The sequence below is a fragment of the Vigna umbellata genome, chromosome 7, assembly GCF_029865625.1.
Source record: "Vigna umbellata cultivar VRB3 chromosome 7, Vumbellata_1.0, whole genome shotgun sequence".
Lineage (NCBI taxonomy): Eukaryota > Viridiplantae > Streptophyta > Magnoliopsida > Fabales > Fabaceae > Vigna > Vigna umbellata.
In genome coordinates this window covers 13,808,924-13,824,548 of record NC_142171.1, presented here as the reverse complement: position 1 = coordinate 13,824,548, position 15,625 = coordinate 13,808,924, and the positions used below count along the sequence as shown (strand labels likewise).

Here is a 15,625-nt window from a genome sequence, read left to right as displayed (position 1 = left end):
TTACATGCAGAATTCCAAAGCTGAAGTTTAAGCTTGAAATAAGATTTAGAATGACTTTGTTTCAAGCTTGAAATAGGATATAGAGCTGAGAAAGGCCTAGAAAAGCACCAGAAGAGGGAACCGCACGAAGCTTGGGCGACCTACAGGAGGCTTGGCGTGGACAAATCGACGCCCGCCGCCCGGGCAGGCTAGGCCGCTCGGGCGTCGGACACCCGAAGCCCGGGCAAAATTGATGGCTCAAGCCTTACGAAAATCGACGTCCACCGCCTGAGCGGCCAAATGGGGCGCCCGAGCGGTGTGCGTTGCTGATCCGGCCCAATTTTTGCTCTATTTCGACTCTTTTGGACCGGGCCCTATTTCTACTCTTTTCCAACTTTATTTAAAGGAGCTAGGCGCTCTAGATTTTGTATCTCTATCTGGAGCAACGCAACAACACACTCTTTTACTCTCTGAAGGCGAATTTGGAGACGGAAGCTTCCTCTTCTACTCTTAGGGTTTTATATCTCATGTTTTTCCATTGTACATCTAGTTTCTCCAGGTCTATGGGAAACTAAACTCTATTTGTTGTTGGAGAATGATGTAACCTTGTGAACTCTCATGTATTTGAATTGATTCTTAATCATATATGCTTTATTCATTAATTTTTAGGGAATTCCAAAGCTGAAGTTTAAGCTTTGGAATAAGACTTAGGATGACTTTGTTTCAAGCTTTGTGAGTTTGGTTTAAATTTCAGAGTTCGTTTAACTTTATTTTCTCATTTATTTTTCAAGTGTATACCAGAAGAAGCACACTCTCTCGTCCCTTGTGCAACCCTCCCTCCTGCTGATTACACTTTCCATATTTTTAAATTGGATATCTTTGTGGTGTAGTACTTATATTCATATTAAAGCAGAACAACAGCTTAAAGTAGAAACGACCAATTCTCGTACAACATTTCGATAAAGTATCCAATTTAAAAAACGGTCTTCTAACTTCTGTCACCGGACTCTCCGCTCAGAACATAACATTAGAAAAAATAGATACGGATTTTTCTTCTTTATGTTAATAATTTATAGATTTATTGCATAAGTTTTGTGTGCGTCATCTCGACTTATACTTTGAAGATTATAAATATGTTGTATTACGGTTTCTATATTGATGTCCATGCTGCACAATATCCCAGTGACACTAATTTGGTACCCACCAGGAAAAGGGCTAATACCAAAACCCATACGAGGAATGGTCTGCAAACAATTGAATTTGATATTATTATAAGTGATTAAGTACATATCTAAATGGATTCTTGTAAAGGAAAATGTTTATGGAAAGACTTATTATTTAAGTAAATTGTTGAAAGTTACTTATATAGCTTGAAGTCAACAATTAAAAAAAAAAATTATTATTAGTTTTTTAGAAATTTAGCAAGTGTAGTTCTGGTGTACACTTGGAAGCCAGAACTATATATATACAACTATTTGTATTGAATTGGAGTCTTTAAATAAGAATTCTTTTGTTTCTAAGGTTGGAGCTAGCCAACTTTTGACTTTTGATATTTGGTATCATTTAGCTTGTGGCATTTGGAAATGATGGTGACCACAAAGGAAATGGAAATCTGGATGGAGTTGATAGAATAAATGTTCATATGTGCAAGAATCAACAAAGAAATTATTGGATTTGGCGCAACAAGTTGGGCCAAATTTCGCACGATGCGTACCGTGGGTTTAACTTAACTAGATCTAACATGGGTTTGACTCCACTTGACCCAATTTGAAGTCAACTTGACTAGGCCTGACAAGGGTCTAACATGACCTAACTCGACTTTATTGGGCTCGAGTGGGTTGTATTCAACTCAATCTGATATACTTTTGACTCGTCTGTCTAAGATGTGTCAACTTGATTCGATCCTACGTGGGTCCAACTCGATTTCAACTTTTGAAGGCTCGACTTAACTTGACCAAACATGGGTCTGACCTCAGTCATCGGTTTCAACAGGTCAACAGGGCTCGTAGCGGTCGGTAAGATGTTACAACTGTGGGGGACCTCACCTCAAGTCTTTCTGTCCTCTGTTGGGAGGATACAGGAGATGTAATCGGTGTGGAAGAGAGGGCCACTATGAGAAAGATTGTCCTATGGGCAGAAGGGTTGTCTCGCGACCGCCGAGTGCTGAGAGATTTCAGCAAAGGAGTGGGGGTCGAGCATAAGCTGTAGGCCGAGTCTACGCAATGAAAGGATCAGAGGCAGCAAATTCAAGTAATCTTTTTATCAGTACTTGTTTTTTGCATGAAGTATCTTGTTGTGTGTTGTTTGTCTCGGGGGCAACACATTCCTTTATCTCAAAGGAATGTGTTTAAAAGTTGGGTTTGTCAATCGAGGATTTACAGTTTGATCTGGTGGTGTCAACCCCAGCAGCTGGTGTAGTTCAGACATCTACCATGTGTGCTAGATGTCAAGTTGAGGTTGAGGGTCGTAGGTTCAAAGTGAACCTTATCTGTTTACCTCTCAAAGGTTTGGAGGTAATTCTAGGAATGGATTGGTTAGCCGCCAATCATATTCTTATAAATTGTGGTAAGAAGAAGTTGGTGTTTCCAAAGGAAGAAAAGAAGATGTTGTTGTCGGTCGGTCAGTTGAAGCAAGAGTTAAGAGAAGGGCTAGTTGTTTTCTGGTGCTATTGATAACGATTTAAAATCCGTTATCTGTGATGTAATTTTGATACTAAATACACCCTTTTTGACTTAGAAACTTGCTTGGACTCATGCTTTTTCATTAAGTTGTGTGAATAAGAGAGTTGAGGTTAAATTTGATGATTTTATGACTAATTCTCTTTGTTTTGATAGAAAATAAGTTAATACAGGAAGCAGAGATGAAGTGCTAAGGATATAGAGCTCAGAAAGGCCTAGAAAAGCACCAGAAGAGGAAACCGCACGAAGCTTGGGCGACCTACAGGAGGCTTGGGCGTGGACAAATCAATGCCCGCCGCCCGGGCGTCGGACACCCGAAGCCCGGGCAAAATTGATGGCTCAAGCCTTATAGAAATCGACGTCCACCGCCCGGGCGGCCAAATGGGGCGCCCGATCGGCGTGCGTTGCTGATCCGGCCCAATTTTTGCTTTGTTTCGACTCTTTTGGACCGGGCCCTGTTTCTACTCTTTTCCAACTTTATTTAAAGGACCCAGGCGCTCTAGGTTTTGTATCTCTGGATAGAGCAACACAACAACACACTCTTTTACTCTCTAAAGGCGGATTTGGAGGCGAAAGCTTCCTTTTCTACTCTTAGGGTTTTATATCTCATGCTTTTCCATTGTACATCTAGTTTCTCCATGTCTATGCGGAACTAAACTCTATTTGTTGTTGGGGAATGATGTAACCTTGTGAACTCTCATGTATTTGAATTTATTCTTTATCATATATGCTTTATTCATTAATTTTTAGGGAATTCATGTGTTTTAATGCTTGCTCTATTTAACTCATTTAGTTGCATGATTTATGAATTGCATGAGTGACAGAAGGTTCCTTACAATTCAGGTTCTTGTTGAATTCTCCCAAGGGTAATATTTCTCAAGAATGAGGGTATGAGTACTTGGTCGTCTCAAGCTCTTGATCTTCAGACTTAATTTTCTACGAACGTTAGGAATTGCACGAACTAGGAATTAAGGCAGGCTTATTGCGCAGAGGGATTGAGTTCTAAGTACTTTAGTGAGTGACGTTAACATTAATGCATAAAGAGGAATTCTTATATACATGAGAGGGAACCTGGTGAAATCTAACTCCAACAACATATTCATCTCATATTAAACGACATTCGTTCATCTTTGTGTTACTCTACTATTGCATTCATATTTTATTTTATGTTTTTGCATCGCAAACCAATGATATCGTTTATTTTAAGTCTTAATTAATTAATTTAACACACGACTGTTTAGTGTCGAGAGTCCTCTGGGATATGATACTTGGTCTTACCATTTTATATTACTTGTGTGATTTAGTACACTTGCCAATCTGTCAACAAGTTTTTGGCGCCGTTGTCGGGGACTCACGGTTTAAACTATTCTATTTGTGTGATTCTTAATTAATTTTGACTTTATTTTATTTTACTTTATTTGATTTTACTTTATTTTATTTTATTTGATTTTATCTTTTATTTTATTTATATTTTTGTGCTAAGAATATTCTCTAGGTTTTTTTTTGGTTTATGCAGGATACAGTTAGGACTCGAAGCACCAAAAGTTCTGAACCTCTTCTTGAAGGACTTGAGACTAGTAAAAGACCACGGAGAAAGACACTATCTAGAGGTCCTTCTCTAGAACGAATTTCACAGGTCCTACAATCTGATCAGGAAAGCATGGAGAACAGTGAAGGCAGGCATACTTTGGCAGATTATGCAACTGTTGTTGGCCCTTACCGTTTTCACAGCATTGCAAAGCCAACGGTCAACGCCACAAGCATGGAGCTGAAGCCTGCGTTGATCCATCTAGTAAAAAGTAACCAGTTCAATGGATTGTCCAATGAAAGTCCATATGAGCATCTGACCACTTTTAATGAGATTTGCAACACTGTGCAGCTGAATGGAGTGCTAGATGATGTTATAAGACTGAGTTTGTTTCCTTTTTCACTGGGAGGAAACACTAAACTATGGCTAAACTCTTTGCCTGAAAACAACTTTACTAGGTGGGAAGATGTGGTTGCCAAATTTTTGACTAAATACTTCCCACAGTCAAAGATCAACAAAGGGAAGCAGGAAATATCTTCTTTCAACCAAGGCATGGAGGAATCATTAGGGCAAGCATGAGATAGATACAAAAGCTTGCTGAGAAAGACACCTACTCATGGTTTTGATGAAGCAACAGTAGTCATTCTTTTCCTTGGAGGTCTGTGTTCACAAACCAAATTGATGTTGGATGCCTCAATTGGAGGCAATATCAAATGCAAGACTCCAGAGGAAGCTTATGAGTTAATTGACAACATGACTACCAATGATAATGAGATGCACAATGAAAGAAAAACTTCCTCACAACCTAAGGGAGTTTTACAGCTACAGTCTTATGATGCCTTGCTTGCTCAAAATAAAATTATCACTCAACAATTGGAGATTTTGACAAAGAAACTTTCTCAACCATCAAAGGAGTGCCAGAATGTTTCACAAGTTCAACAACAACTCTATGATCCATATGGTGGTGATCATATTAATGGTCAATGTGCAGTGCCCGAGAATCTCAATGAGAATGTGAACTACATGGGCAACCAGTTCCATCCCAACAACTACAATCAAGGGTGGAAATCCCATCCAAGCACAAGACAAAGCCAATTTGGGCAAACTGGTGGACAATTCAATTGACCACCACAGCAACAACAACAATAGTGGCAACAACAACACTCTCTATCTGACAGAACTACAAAGCTTGAGTAGACCCTCCAACAATTCATGCAGGCATCTCTGTCCACTCAGAAAAGCACTGAACCTGCTATAAGAAACTTGGAGATGCATGTTGGCCAAATGGCCAAGAAATTAGAAGAGATGCCTATCAAAAGTTTTGGGGCTAATACTGAAGCTAACCCCAAAGAAGAATGTAAGGCCATTGTGAGTATGAAAGATGAGAGAGAGATGACATTTATTCTTTCACAACTTAGTGTTATGTTGCTATTTCTTTTTCTTATGTTCCAGAAAGAATAACTCTCAGCTCACCACTTGTGCAAACCATCATGCAGCTTAGTCTCTCCATATTTGAAGCACCCTATCAGGCATAAACCACAGAATCTGCTTGCTTTCATGTCCTTGTGGTTGTGGTGGAGTACTCGTATTCATGTTGAAGCAACAAATGACACTTTAAATCCTGGTGGTACACTGAATTACACAACAGGAATATGTTCAAAAAAGGTCACATATTGTCTAGGTTGTACTCCGTTTACTGGTGGTGAGAACGTATACTTGGTTATAATTTCAAATAAAAGTCCTGAAGTTTGGATGAAAAACCAACCTGTTGACAAGGACTCTGCAGTTTTGTCACTTAACCGCTCAGGGGTGCTGAAAATTGAATCTCAATGCGGGAAGCCAATAATCCTGTATTCTCCACCAAAAGCTATTTACAATACTAAGGCCACTTTGTTGGACACAGGCAACTTTGTGCTTCAACAACTTCACCCTAATGGAACAAACACTCTCTTGTGGCAGAGTTTTGATTATCCCACTGACACTTTGCTCCCCACCCAGAAGTTAGGTGTTAATCACAAAATAGGCCATCGTTGGTTAGTGGTTTCAGGGTTTACCAATGCACTTCCCTCTCCCGGTGCCTTTAGCCTTGAATGGGAACACGTTGAACGAGAATTGATCATAAGGAGACGGGGAAAAGTTTGTTGGCGAAGTGGGAAACTGAGGAACAATAGATTTGAGTACATTTCAGAGGGTGCGCAACGCAGGTTGAATTACACCCTTGTGTCTAACGGGGACGAAAACTCCTTCTCTTTCACAACTGCAAAAAATGAAGACCCTGTTCAAACGTGGACGTTATCAAATATTGGGCAGATATTGGATGGTGAAGTATATGTTGCAAGGGCTGATTTGTGTTATGGATATAACAACACTGACGGAGGTTGCCAAAGATGGCAGGATATACCCAAGTGTAGGAATCCTGGTGATGTATTTCAGAAACATACTGGTTCCGTCAGATTTAACAATTTAAGCACTCAAGAAAGTATAAGTTATGGTCACAGTGAATCTTTCTTAGGATTTGGTAAGGCCCAACGAACTTGGGAGATAACTTCTTGGGTCGAACTGCCCTGCCTACTCCAGTGGTCGGATTCAGCCTAAGGAAAACGTGATCTCCTGCATTGAACTCCAACGGCCTTCTTCTTCTATCCGCGTAGGACTTCTGTCTGCTCCGCGACGTCTTCAACCTTTCTTGAATCAATTTCACCTTCTCGGTCGTCTACTGAATAAGTTCGGGTCCCGTCAATACTTTCTCTCCTTCTTGAAACCAACATAGTGGCGTGCGACACTTCCGTCCGTAGAGAGCTTCAAAGGGAGTCATTCCAATGCTGTACTGGAAACTGTTGTTGTAGGTGAACTTCACTAAAGGCAAGACTTCATCCCAGACGCCCATGTGATTTAGGACGCATGTCCTCAGTAAGTCCTCGAGCGTCTGGATGGTTCTCTCGGATTGACCGTCCGTTTGAGGGTGATACACCGAACTCATTTGAAGTTTGCTGCCCAGCTCGCTTTGTAACGATTGCCAAAACCGATATGTGAATCTCGTGTCTCGGTCAGAGATGATGCTCGAAAGCACTCCATGCAACCGAACGATCTCTTTGATGTAGAGTTGAGCAAGAAGTGGGCGCTCTTAGTTAATCGATCTACTATAACCCAGATGGAGTCGTGATTCTTGACCGTGCGGGGTAAGTGGGTCACGAAGTCCATCGAGATGCTATCCCACTTCCATTCAGGAATTTCCAACTACTGTAGTAAACCGCTCGGCCTCTGATGTTCCGCCTTTGCACGCTGACAAGTTAGACACGATGCCACAAAACGAGCGACATCGTTCTTCAAACAGGAGAGGATGGCCAGATCCGAACAAGAGAGGACTGCCAGATTCGCACGGAAGAGGACTGTTGGACCCGAACGGGAGAGAACCGCCGAATCCGAACGTGAGAGGACGGCCGGAACCGAATGGTCTTACAGTTACAGTCAAAGGCCGAACGGTCTTACAGTCAAAACGGTCTCCCAGTCATTGGCCGAACGGTCTTAGAATTAGAATGAAGGGTGGGGAGGGAAAGGTGGATGGAAGAATCAATGCCCAGGAAAGAAGGATGGATTCTGTGAAGAGGTGGATCAGCGAACAAAAAAAGGGCCTTGTCGTTCTTGATACACCTGCAGAGGGGAGAGAGCCGTTTGAAGCATTGAAAGACATCGAAGACCATTTCCTCAAGGCTTATGATTCTGGAAAAGAGGTGATCAAAATGCTGGAAGCTAATAAAATCCAAGAAGAATGGAAGTCATTGGAGGAGGAATTGCCACCACCCAAACCTCGAGACCTGAATTGGAGGGCAGTTGCCAGAGGGTTCCCTTCATATGATTACACGATGATGAAGAGGAGCTAGGAGATCAAATTTCACGATTCCAAACTTGAGGACAAGGTTGTTTAGCAGCGGGATGTAATGATAGGATCTAATATGAGAGGTTATAATAGGTAATAGATGTAGGGGAGAGAAAACAGTTTAGGAATTAATTGCGTTAGGTAGTTAGAAGTGGGTTGCTGCTATAAGAAGGCAAGGGGGGTCTGGTAGAGAGGACAACTTTGAGTATTCTTTTGTATAGACAGGTGTTGGACCTTGTGAGGGGGATTAGGCCTCCGTTAGGGCTAAGAGGGGGATTAGGCCTCCATTAACGCTATCTGTGTACTTTCTTTCGATATCAATACATAAACCATTCTTTTTTACAGTGTGAATTCTAGATTGTGAGTGTGTGAGTGATTGTTTTAGGTAGGTTTCAAACTTAGGAACCTAACAAAAACAGAGGTCAGGACTTCAAATCTGGCAGTTTCTATTTCCTATGTGCTAGTTAAATTATAAACTAAGCATAGGGTTTGAGCCTGCATGTCTTTATGACTATGTTTGATGCTTCAAGTCAAAACTAATTTTTTTTTCACTCGCGGGATCAAACTAGAGACAAAAAGACATCTCCAGCACCCACCTAGTAACTAGGGTTAGGAATTTGTAGTCTTTGACGGATTTAGGATTCTAACTCCCTATGAAAAATCAGAATTAAGAAAAACTCACGTCTATGCTGTTTAGCACTAATGGGTAAATTTGACATTTACTGGATCAAGGAAACTATAATATAGGAAATTTCTTCATTCCACTCACAATTCATAAATCTTAAGTTTTCTACAGATTGTGTCCTTAATAAGATTTTAAAGAATCTCAACTGACCATAGGGCATTTAATTACGTAATATGGATTTTGAAATTATCATAACCAAGAAAGATTAGTTATATACAAAAAAACTTAAAACATAATAGGCCACCAGTCTGTTAATAATATTAAACTTGCAGAGAAACTAAACTTCCAGAAATAAAATCTGAAAGGGAACACATTAGTCTAAGCTGGTACTTCACAATCTTCTCATCTTTAACTCTACACTTCCTTTTTTTACCAAGTAACTGTTCTAATGAAGATTTGATAGCAGTTCATATTGAAATTAATGACTATAATTTCTGACTAAATCTAACAAAAACAAACCTTTTCTTGAAGAGGAAATTTGTGAGATACTCTAAGCATATGGTAGGATCCAGGCTCTAGTGTCTCACTTTCATTCTTACTATTTATGCATGAGTAAAGGGGAATGTTTCTACATTTAACATTCTTCCAATGACAGCAAACAAAAAATGGAGTGCTTAATTCTCTTTTTGCTTTGGAGCAATTAAAGATTGTTCTACATGATAATGACTCACTCCCAAGCCTTTCAATCTGATCCACAGGTTCGTCTATTTTGTCCATAAAAAACTCATAGTCCGTCACTTGTAAATCCAAAATGACTGTTTAGTTTAAACACATAATTCTGAGGACAGCCTAATTACCTGTGATCAAGTTAGGAACTTTTAAACACTATTTTCAAACTGTCAAGAAAAATAATTAATAAAGTCATCTCAACATCACAAAATCAACTTGTAAAAGAAATTAGATACTTGGCTACAAGTATCGACTAAACTATGAAATCAGTTGAACCCATAAATTTACAAGGGTTAGAAATGTTAAGTCTGCAAAAGGCAGTGTTTAATTTTAGTCCTTCAAAAATATATAGTCTCATTTTAGTCCCTCTTTAAGAAAATATGGACTACATATGGGACAACAAACCTCATATATTTCGTTGGGGTTCCAAGTTAAGGGAAGGTCTGGTATAACAATATCAACACCACCAGTTGCATCAACCAGATGCAGTCTTCTAGTCGATGGATCAACCTGAATAGGCAAAGCAAAAAGCCAAAAGCATGATAACCAAATTATTAGTAATCAACATTCTCCAAGAATCATTTAAATTTTTGCCGTGTCTCCTTCTTTAAAAGATCAAAGAAAATCATGTCACGTTAAAAAGAATAAAAAGAAGAACAACCATTGACAATTGTGGTTTATTCACAAGCATGGAAATGAAAGATAAATTGAACCACTAACCTTAAGGTACCCAAGCAAAACAACACCTACATCTTCACTTTGAATGATCCTCCTAAGTGATCTACCATTATATCTTGCTTCACGTGATAAAATACTGAACTGGTTGCCAATAGGCAATAATTTACAGTGATTTTCCGACTTCATAATTCTTAGCAAGGTGTGTATACAGTGACAAATGAAGATAGAGATCGGTATTACCTGTAATAAAACAGATGAAGTAATTATCCTTCAGTGGTTAATAACAAATTCTTTCTGTGAAATCATAACAGTAAAATTCTTTTTTCGGATGAAGTAAAGCCTATATGCTATATATAGACCATGTTAGATCCAAACATTACAAAGTATCATAAGAAAATTAAATATAAACACAAATAACATACCAATTTCAGAAAACTGCAATTCAGTACTCTACCACAACCATTCTAGTCATGTGTGCACAGCCACACAGGAGCACCTTGCTACCAAAGGAAAACAGTATTACCAAATTAAGGCCGAAAGTTGGTATCAACGAAATATTCAGCTGTCAATTTGTTGACGAACCTGAGTTTGAAATATTGACCAAGGGAAAAGTGAACTAGCATACATCTGAACTAGCCCTTCTTTCTGTTAAAACCTTGCATAATTAAATTCATTAGAAATGGAATAGATCAAAGAGCTTCAGCCAAAGTAAGAACACCTTAAAATCAAAGGAAGAAGATTACATGTTTTGATCCCAAAATCTCCTTGTCAGATAAGATACCATCAAACTTTTTCCGGAAGCTTGAGACAAGAAGTAATACCCTGCCACGAAAAAGGAATGACATATATTCCAGCAATCTTTAAAACTCTTAAGTTCCAAATCAATTGCAGTAAAAGTAAATCAAATTATTTAATACCAGAGTCTTGCAGAAAATGGTAACGACTGAATGAACTTCCCTAGCATACCGGCAGAAGGAAAAACTACATTACACCTGCAATACTAAACTGAATCATGACTTTTCTGCAAAGAATATGATTATGCAAATAGACTTATCAAATAGGTCAGAAACATTTAAGGAACAACTTGTGCATAATTGTTAAAGAAATCAATTGCTTTTCTTGGCTGCTTTCTTGAGAGAGCTTTTGAAAAATATGCAGCTAATATTGTATCATGCAAAACGTACAACAATTCAGAACATGACCATGCATATTTCAGTATTTCAGTCACATGCAGTTGCTTGCATTAGCCCAAGCTCAACTTCTTCAGACTGTCGTACTTTAAGCATTTATGCAATGTCAATTTGAACAGAACACAAGCAAGCACAGTTATAGTAGCAATACATACACAGTTTGGCACGGGGAGAAGGATTGCACAATAATGCTGGTCTTGATGCAGGCCCCAAGAATAATTATTTTTGTCCACGAAAAGTGCGGATTTACAATATGCACATTTCTTACAGATAACTGCAAACGGTAATGATTTTTGGTGTCAAAACTTAAAACTCAAAATGGGTCACAGATTATATAGGTCACGTGTTCAATTTGTAAGCACCCCAATGTAAAACATTTTTACACGGACATTTAAGATTAATTCACCCTGTTGCCACATCATACTAATGAATGAGATGTGATAAATGAGCACATCCTATTGGAAAAAAATGTGTTCTTCAACATGGTGCTACATTTACAACCCAATAGATACCTCAGGAGGTGAAATTTATCCTGACAGTGAGAAAAAGATCTGTGTTCTTCAATATGGTGCTACATTCACAATCCGAAAGATATCTCAGCTCAAGAAAACAGAAAATTTGCTTCACTTACAATGGAGCCAACTCTCAGACCATGCATCGAGGTATGCAGTTGATCAGTTAAAAGAAGCCACACATCATGGTCCAACTCCAGAACAATCCCTTGCATGTACGCACCTTTAACTACACCAATATAAGAACCACATTCACCCTTTCCCTTGATCTCACTCTTCAGGCTTGGCATGCATTTCTCCGAACAAGACCCAACATGCAGAACCGACTCATCTTTAGTCACATACATCTCTCGAGACTCCTCCTTCGTCAGGTAAACTAGCTTCTTCTTCAAACCAGACACCACAACGCGTTCGTCAATTAGCTTGGTGATTGCAGGGTGCCAAGAGGAAGCACTGCCACAAAAATACACAATCTCCATTTTGGTAAAAGAGTGTCCCTTCCTACTCTCATTCAATTTGCCAATCAAAACCTCCTTGGAACAACAAAACCTACACTCACAACACACCAATTGCACTGAAAACCCTGGCAGGTTCACCTTAGAGCTTGAATTCAAGCCAGAGGTACTAGCCGCCATGGTGCACTGCACGACAAAGAGGGGACCAACGGACTCCACCACACCGTGGAGGCTTTCTGGCACCGGATTGTCGGACACAATTCGGCGCCAGCGGAAGCGAATCCACAGCGTTGGACCCTTGGTTGGTGCCGGAGAAGCGCCAATTGATAATCTCTAGTAGGCCGTGGGCGACATCGCAGCCGTGGCGCTTGAAGGGAATGAAATTCCAGGCGGTGACGCGTATTTCCATGTTCAGAGCGGCGGGGCGGAAACGGAGGAGGTCGCAGCAGAGGGTAGCGGAGGCGTCGGAGAAGCGGAGGCATGAGCAGGGAGGGGAGAGGGCGGGGAGGGTTAGGGTTCCGACGAGGACGGTTGAGCGGGGAAGAGCTGTAAGGACACAGCAGGTGGTGGAGTGATGCGGCGGGGGCGTGGAAGAGAAGACGGAATGGGCAGTGGCAGTGAGAGGGCGAGGAGACTGAAGGAGTTCCGCTAGAGTCGTCACCGTAGCGTTTGCGTCGTCCATTGTGGGGAAAGATAGATAGATGGAAATTTTGTCGTGTTCTTTTTTATTTTTAATTGAGTCCTAATTTTGTGAAAATTGCAATAAGTGGGTCTCTTCCGTTAAATTGGGTTCCAACGGCGTTAGTATGTGGTTGACGTGGCACGCTGGACTCAGTTTCTTAATTGACGTGGCACGCTGGACTGAGTTTTTTAATTCATGTGGTTGAATGATGTGCATTTGGGTAATTTTAAAATTAAAAACTTGGTAAAATGTGGGAGAAAAGTTGAAGGAAGAGAACTTTGTATAAATCCATGCCTGAATCCCTAATAAAAGGGTATATTTTCATGTTGTTCTTCTTCGAAGGTAGATAACTTTGTTGTGCTTGAAGATGGCCCATCCCTGTTCGTCTTCGTCATGCAGTGGGTGGGGGAAGCAAGATGGTAATGTGGTCTGTGGTGGTGGTCGAGGATGATCTAGCAGTGGTGGTCCGTTTTGCTATTGTGGGAATGAAATGTGTTGTCAGAACTGCGAGAACAACTAAGAGTAGAGGCAAACAATTTTGAGGCTGCCCTAAGTTCAAGGTACGGTTTTTTTGGTTGTTTTTTTTTTAAGTTGGAGGCTACCCTAATTGGTGTTTTCTTCTCACAGAATGGCGGTGAAGATGGTGGTTGCAATTACTTCAGATGGTGTGCTGATGATGGGGTTGTGGAAAGGGAAACAAGTGTAAAGTGTGAAGGCAAGACTGAGTCTTTCTTGAACAGAGAAGAAATGGAAGGTGGATGGAAGATTATAAGTGATTTGGACTTGTTAGTGAAGAAATTGGAAAATAGGCTTAACGTGTTCTTAGGGATTGTTTGTGTTCTTTGTCTGATGAACATTATTGTAGTTACATTAGTGGTCTTTCGTTCATAGGAGTGTTTTCATTGTAATTATGATGGAATATACTTAGGATGCAATGAACCAAAGTTAGTTTGACTTGAAAAGTTTGTAACTTTTGGTAAGGAAGTAATTCAAAGTATTGTTTGTAAGTTTTGGCCAAAATACTATTCGTAAAGAACTGTGAATTGATAAGCACAAGCATATGACGTGATTTCATAGTGAACTAATAAGCACAAGCATGGTTGGGAAAATATATCATTAAAAGTACATGTATAAATTACATAAACTTGATAAAGAATTAAACAATGATGTAAATATGAGCCCTCAAAACACTGGTTGGGCAAATATATCAAACACACCAAAATAACCATTAAACCAGAATTTTCCATGTGTTTTCAAAAGCAGAAGCAGAATAACACTGATTGGATGACAAAAGCATAATCTTCCATGTTTTTCCTACTTGTACTGTTTTTTCCTACACAATGTTTTGTAGCCTTAAACTATTAAAAAAGTGCATTCCTATAGTGTACTAGGCTTGAGGTTGAGTCTGATGTGCTATTTCAGATTGTTGAGTGGATAGAGTTTGTTCGTCACAATGCACAGGTCCTTCTTGGGTTGTTGATGGGCAACGACTTCTGTTATGGCAATGTTCCCTACATATGCCACATCTTTTCTGCAACCCAGATTTGGTCATTCTTGAATCATCCTTCCTCATTTCCCATTGCTCTAGTCTTCGTTTTCTTTTTGGTCTTCCAGGTAATACTCTTTTGTGTGGAGGAGACACATCAGGATTTGGAGTAATGATCCACATGTTGGCTCCATTTATGGGATATATAATTGATGAATATGTCTCCTCATATCTGGACTTCATGTAGCAAGAATCAATAAATTGTTCTCCATCAATGTTGAGGAACTTCATTGCAGCCAATGAATGACAGTAGGGAATTTCAGTGATCATCCAAGTTCTGCATGTGCATGAGGAGTCATCTATGTTGACTACGAACTTATCTCCACTGTTAGACATGTGACGAACTTCAAATAGCTTGTTGCCTGACCAACTGTGTAAAAGAAGACAACAATAATTATGAACCACAGTAGTAAATTAACATAACAAACAAGTCATTAATTGAATTTACCTAGCAATCCAATTTTTAGTTAACTAAGATTCCTTTCTAAATCTAGATTGGATCTTGGGACAAATGGATCCCGTAAATGATGATATGTTGGACCTATTCTTGGCCCATCTTTGCATGATGTAAAGTCGTATATCCTCCAACAAGGTAATTATGGGTTTACTCTTGGTAGTTACGAGGACACTATCGAAGCCCTCACTCATATTGTTAACTAAGGTGTCACATTTAGTTCTTGAAGTGAACCTTGATCTTGACCAATACCTACAACAAATAATAAAATAATTATTAACATTATATGAATAACCATAATATTGTTGTAGCTTTGAAGACTAACCTTGGAGGGATGACAATCAAATGTTTATAAGCATCTTGATGCACAAATTTATGATCACCAAAATATGATGTCACAAACTTGTTTAACAATCGGCAAGTATGACCGAATCGTTTCAAGTAATAAACTCGGTAAGACCAAGTATCGTTCTCTCAAAGGACTCACGGCCTAGTTTAGTTATGTGATTTGTTGATTAGCTAAGACTTAAGAACGAAATAATTGGATTTTAATATGCAAAAGACGAAAATAAACATGTATGCATGAGGTTGATCAATGGCTAAAGCAAAAGACAAGCACTTTCAATGAAATATATTGATGAATATGTTGTTGGGGGTCAACATATTTTAGGAATTCAACATTCAAGTCATCA

General features: G+C 39.5%; 1 protein-coding gene and 1 pseudogene across 2 annotated transcripts; both read right to left on the bottom strand.

The window, feature by feature from the left end:
* Positions 1-9,500: 9,500 nt before the first annotated feature.
* LOC148195189 (CST complex subunit CTC1-like) lies at positions 9,501-13,028 on the bottom strand (annotated as a pseudogene). The gene is made up of 9 exons (XR_015780716.1): positions 11,916-13,028; positions 11,440-11,558; positions 11,012-11,086; positions 10,838-10,916; positions 10,677-10,739; positions 10,517-10,594; positions 10,137-10,334; positions 9,822-9,926; positions 9,501-9,544 (listed from the first exon to the last, which is right to left on the bottom strand). The product of XR_015780716.1 is annotated as a CST complex subunit CTC1-like (transcript).
* A 1,292-nt stretch (positions 13,029-14,320) lies between these two features.
* LOC148195188 (uncharacterized) lies at positions 14,321-14,815 on the bottom strand. The gene has a single exon (XM_088095112.1). It carries the CDS (start codon positions 14,813-14,815, stop codon positions 14,321-14,323), a length of 495 nt encoding a protein of 164 aa, XP_087951238.1.
* Positions 14,816-15,625: the final 810 nt, after the last annotated feature.

Bases quoted from the DNA above. Each gene is read 5' to 3' on its own strand.
- LOC148195188 (XM_088095112.1), bottom strand. From the start codon at position 14,815: ATGTCTAACAGTGGAGATAAGTTCGTAGTCAACATAGATGACTCCTCA.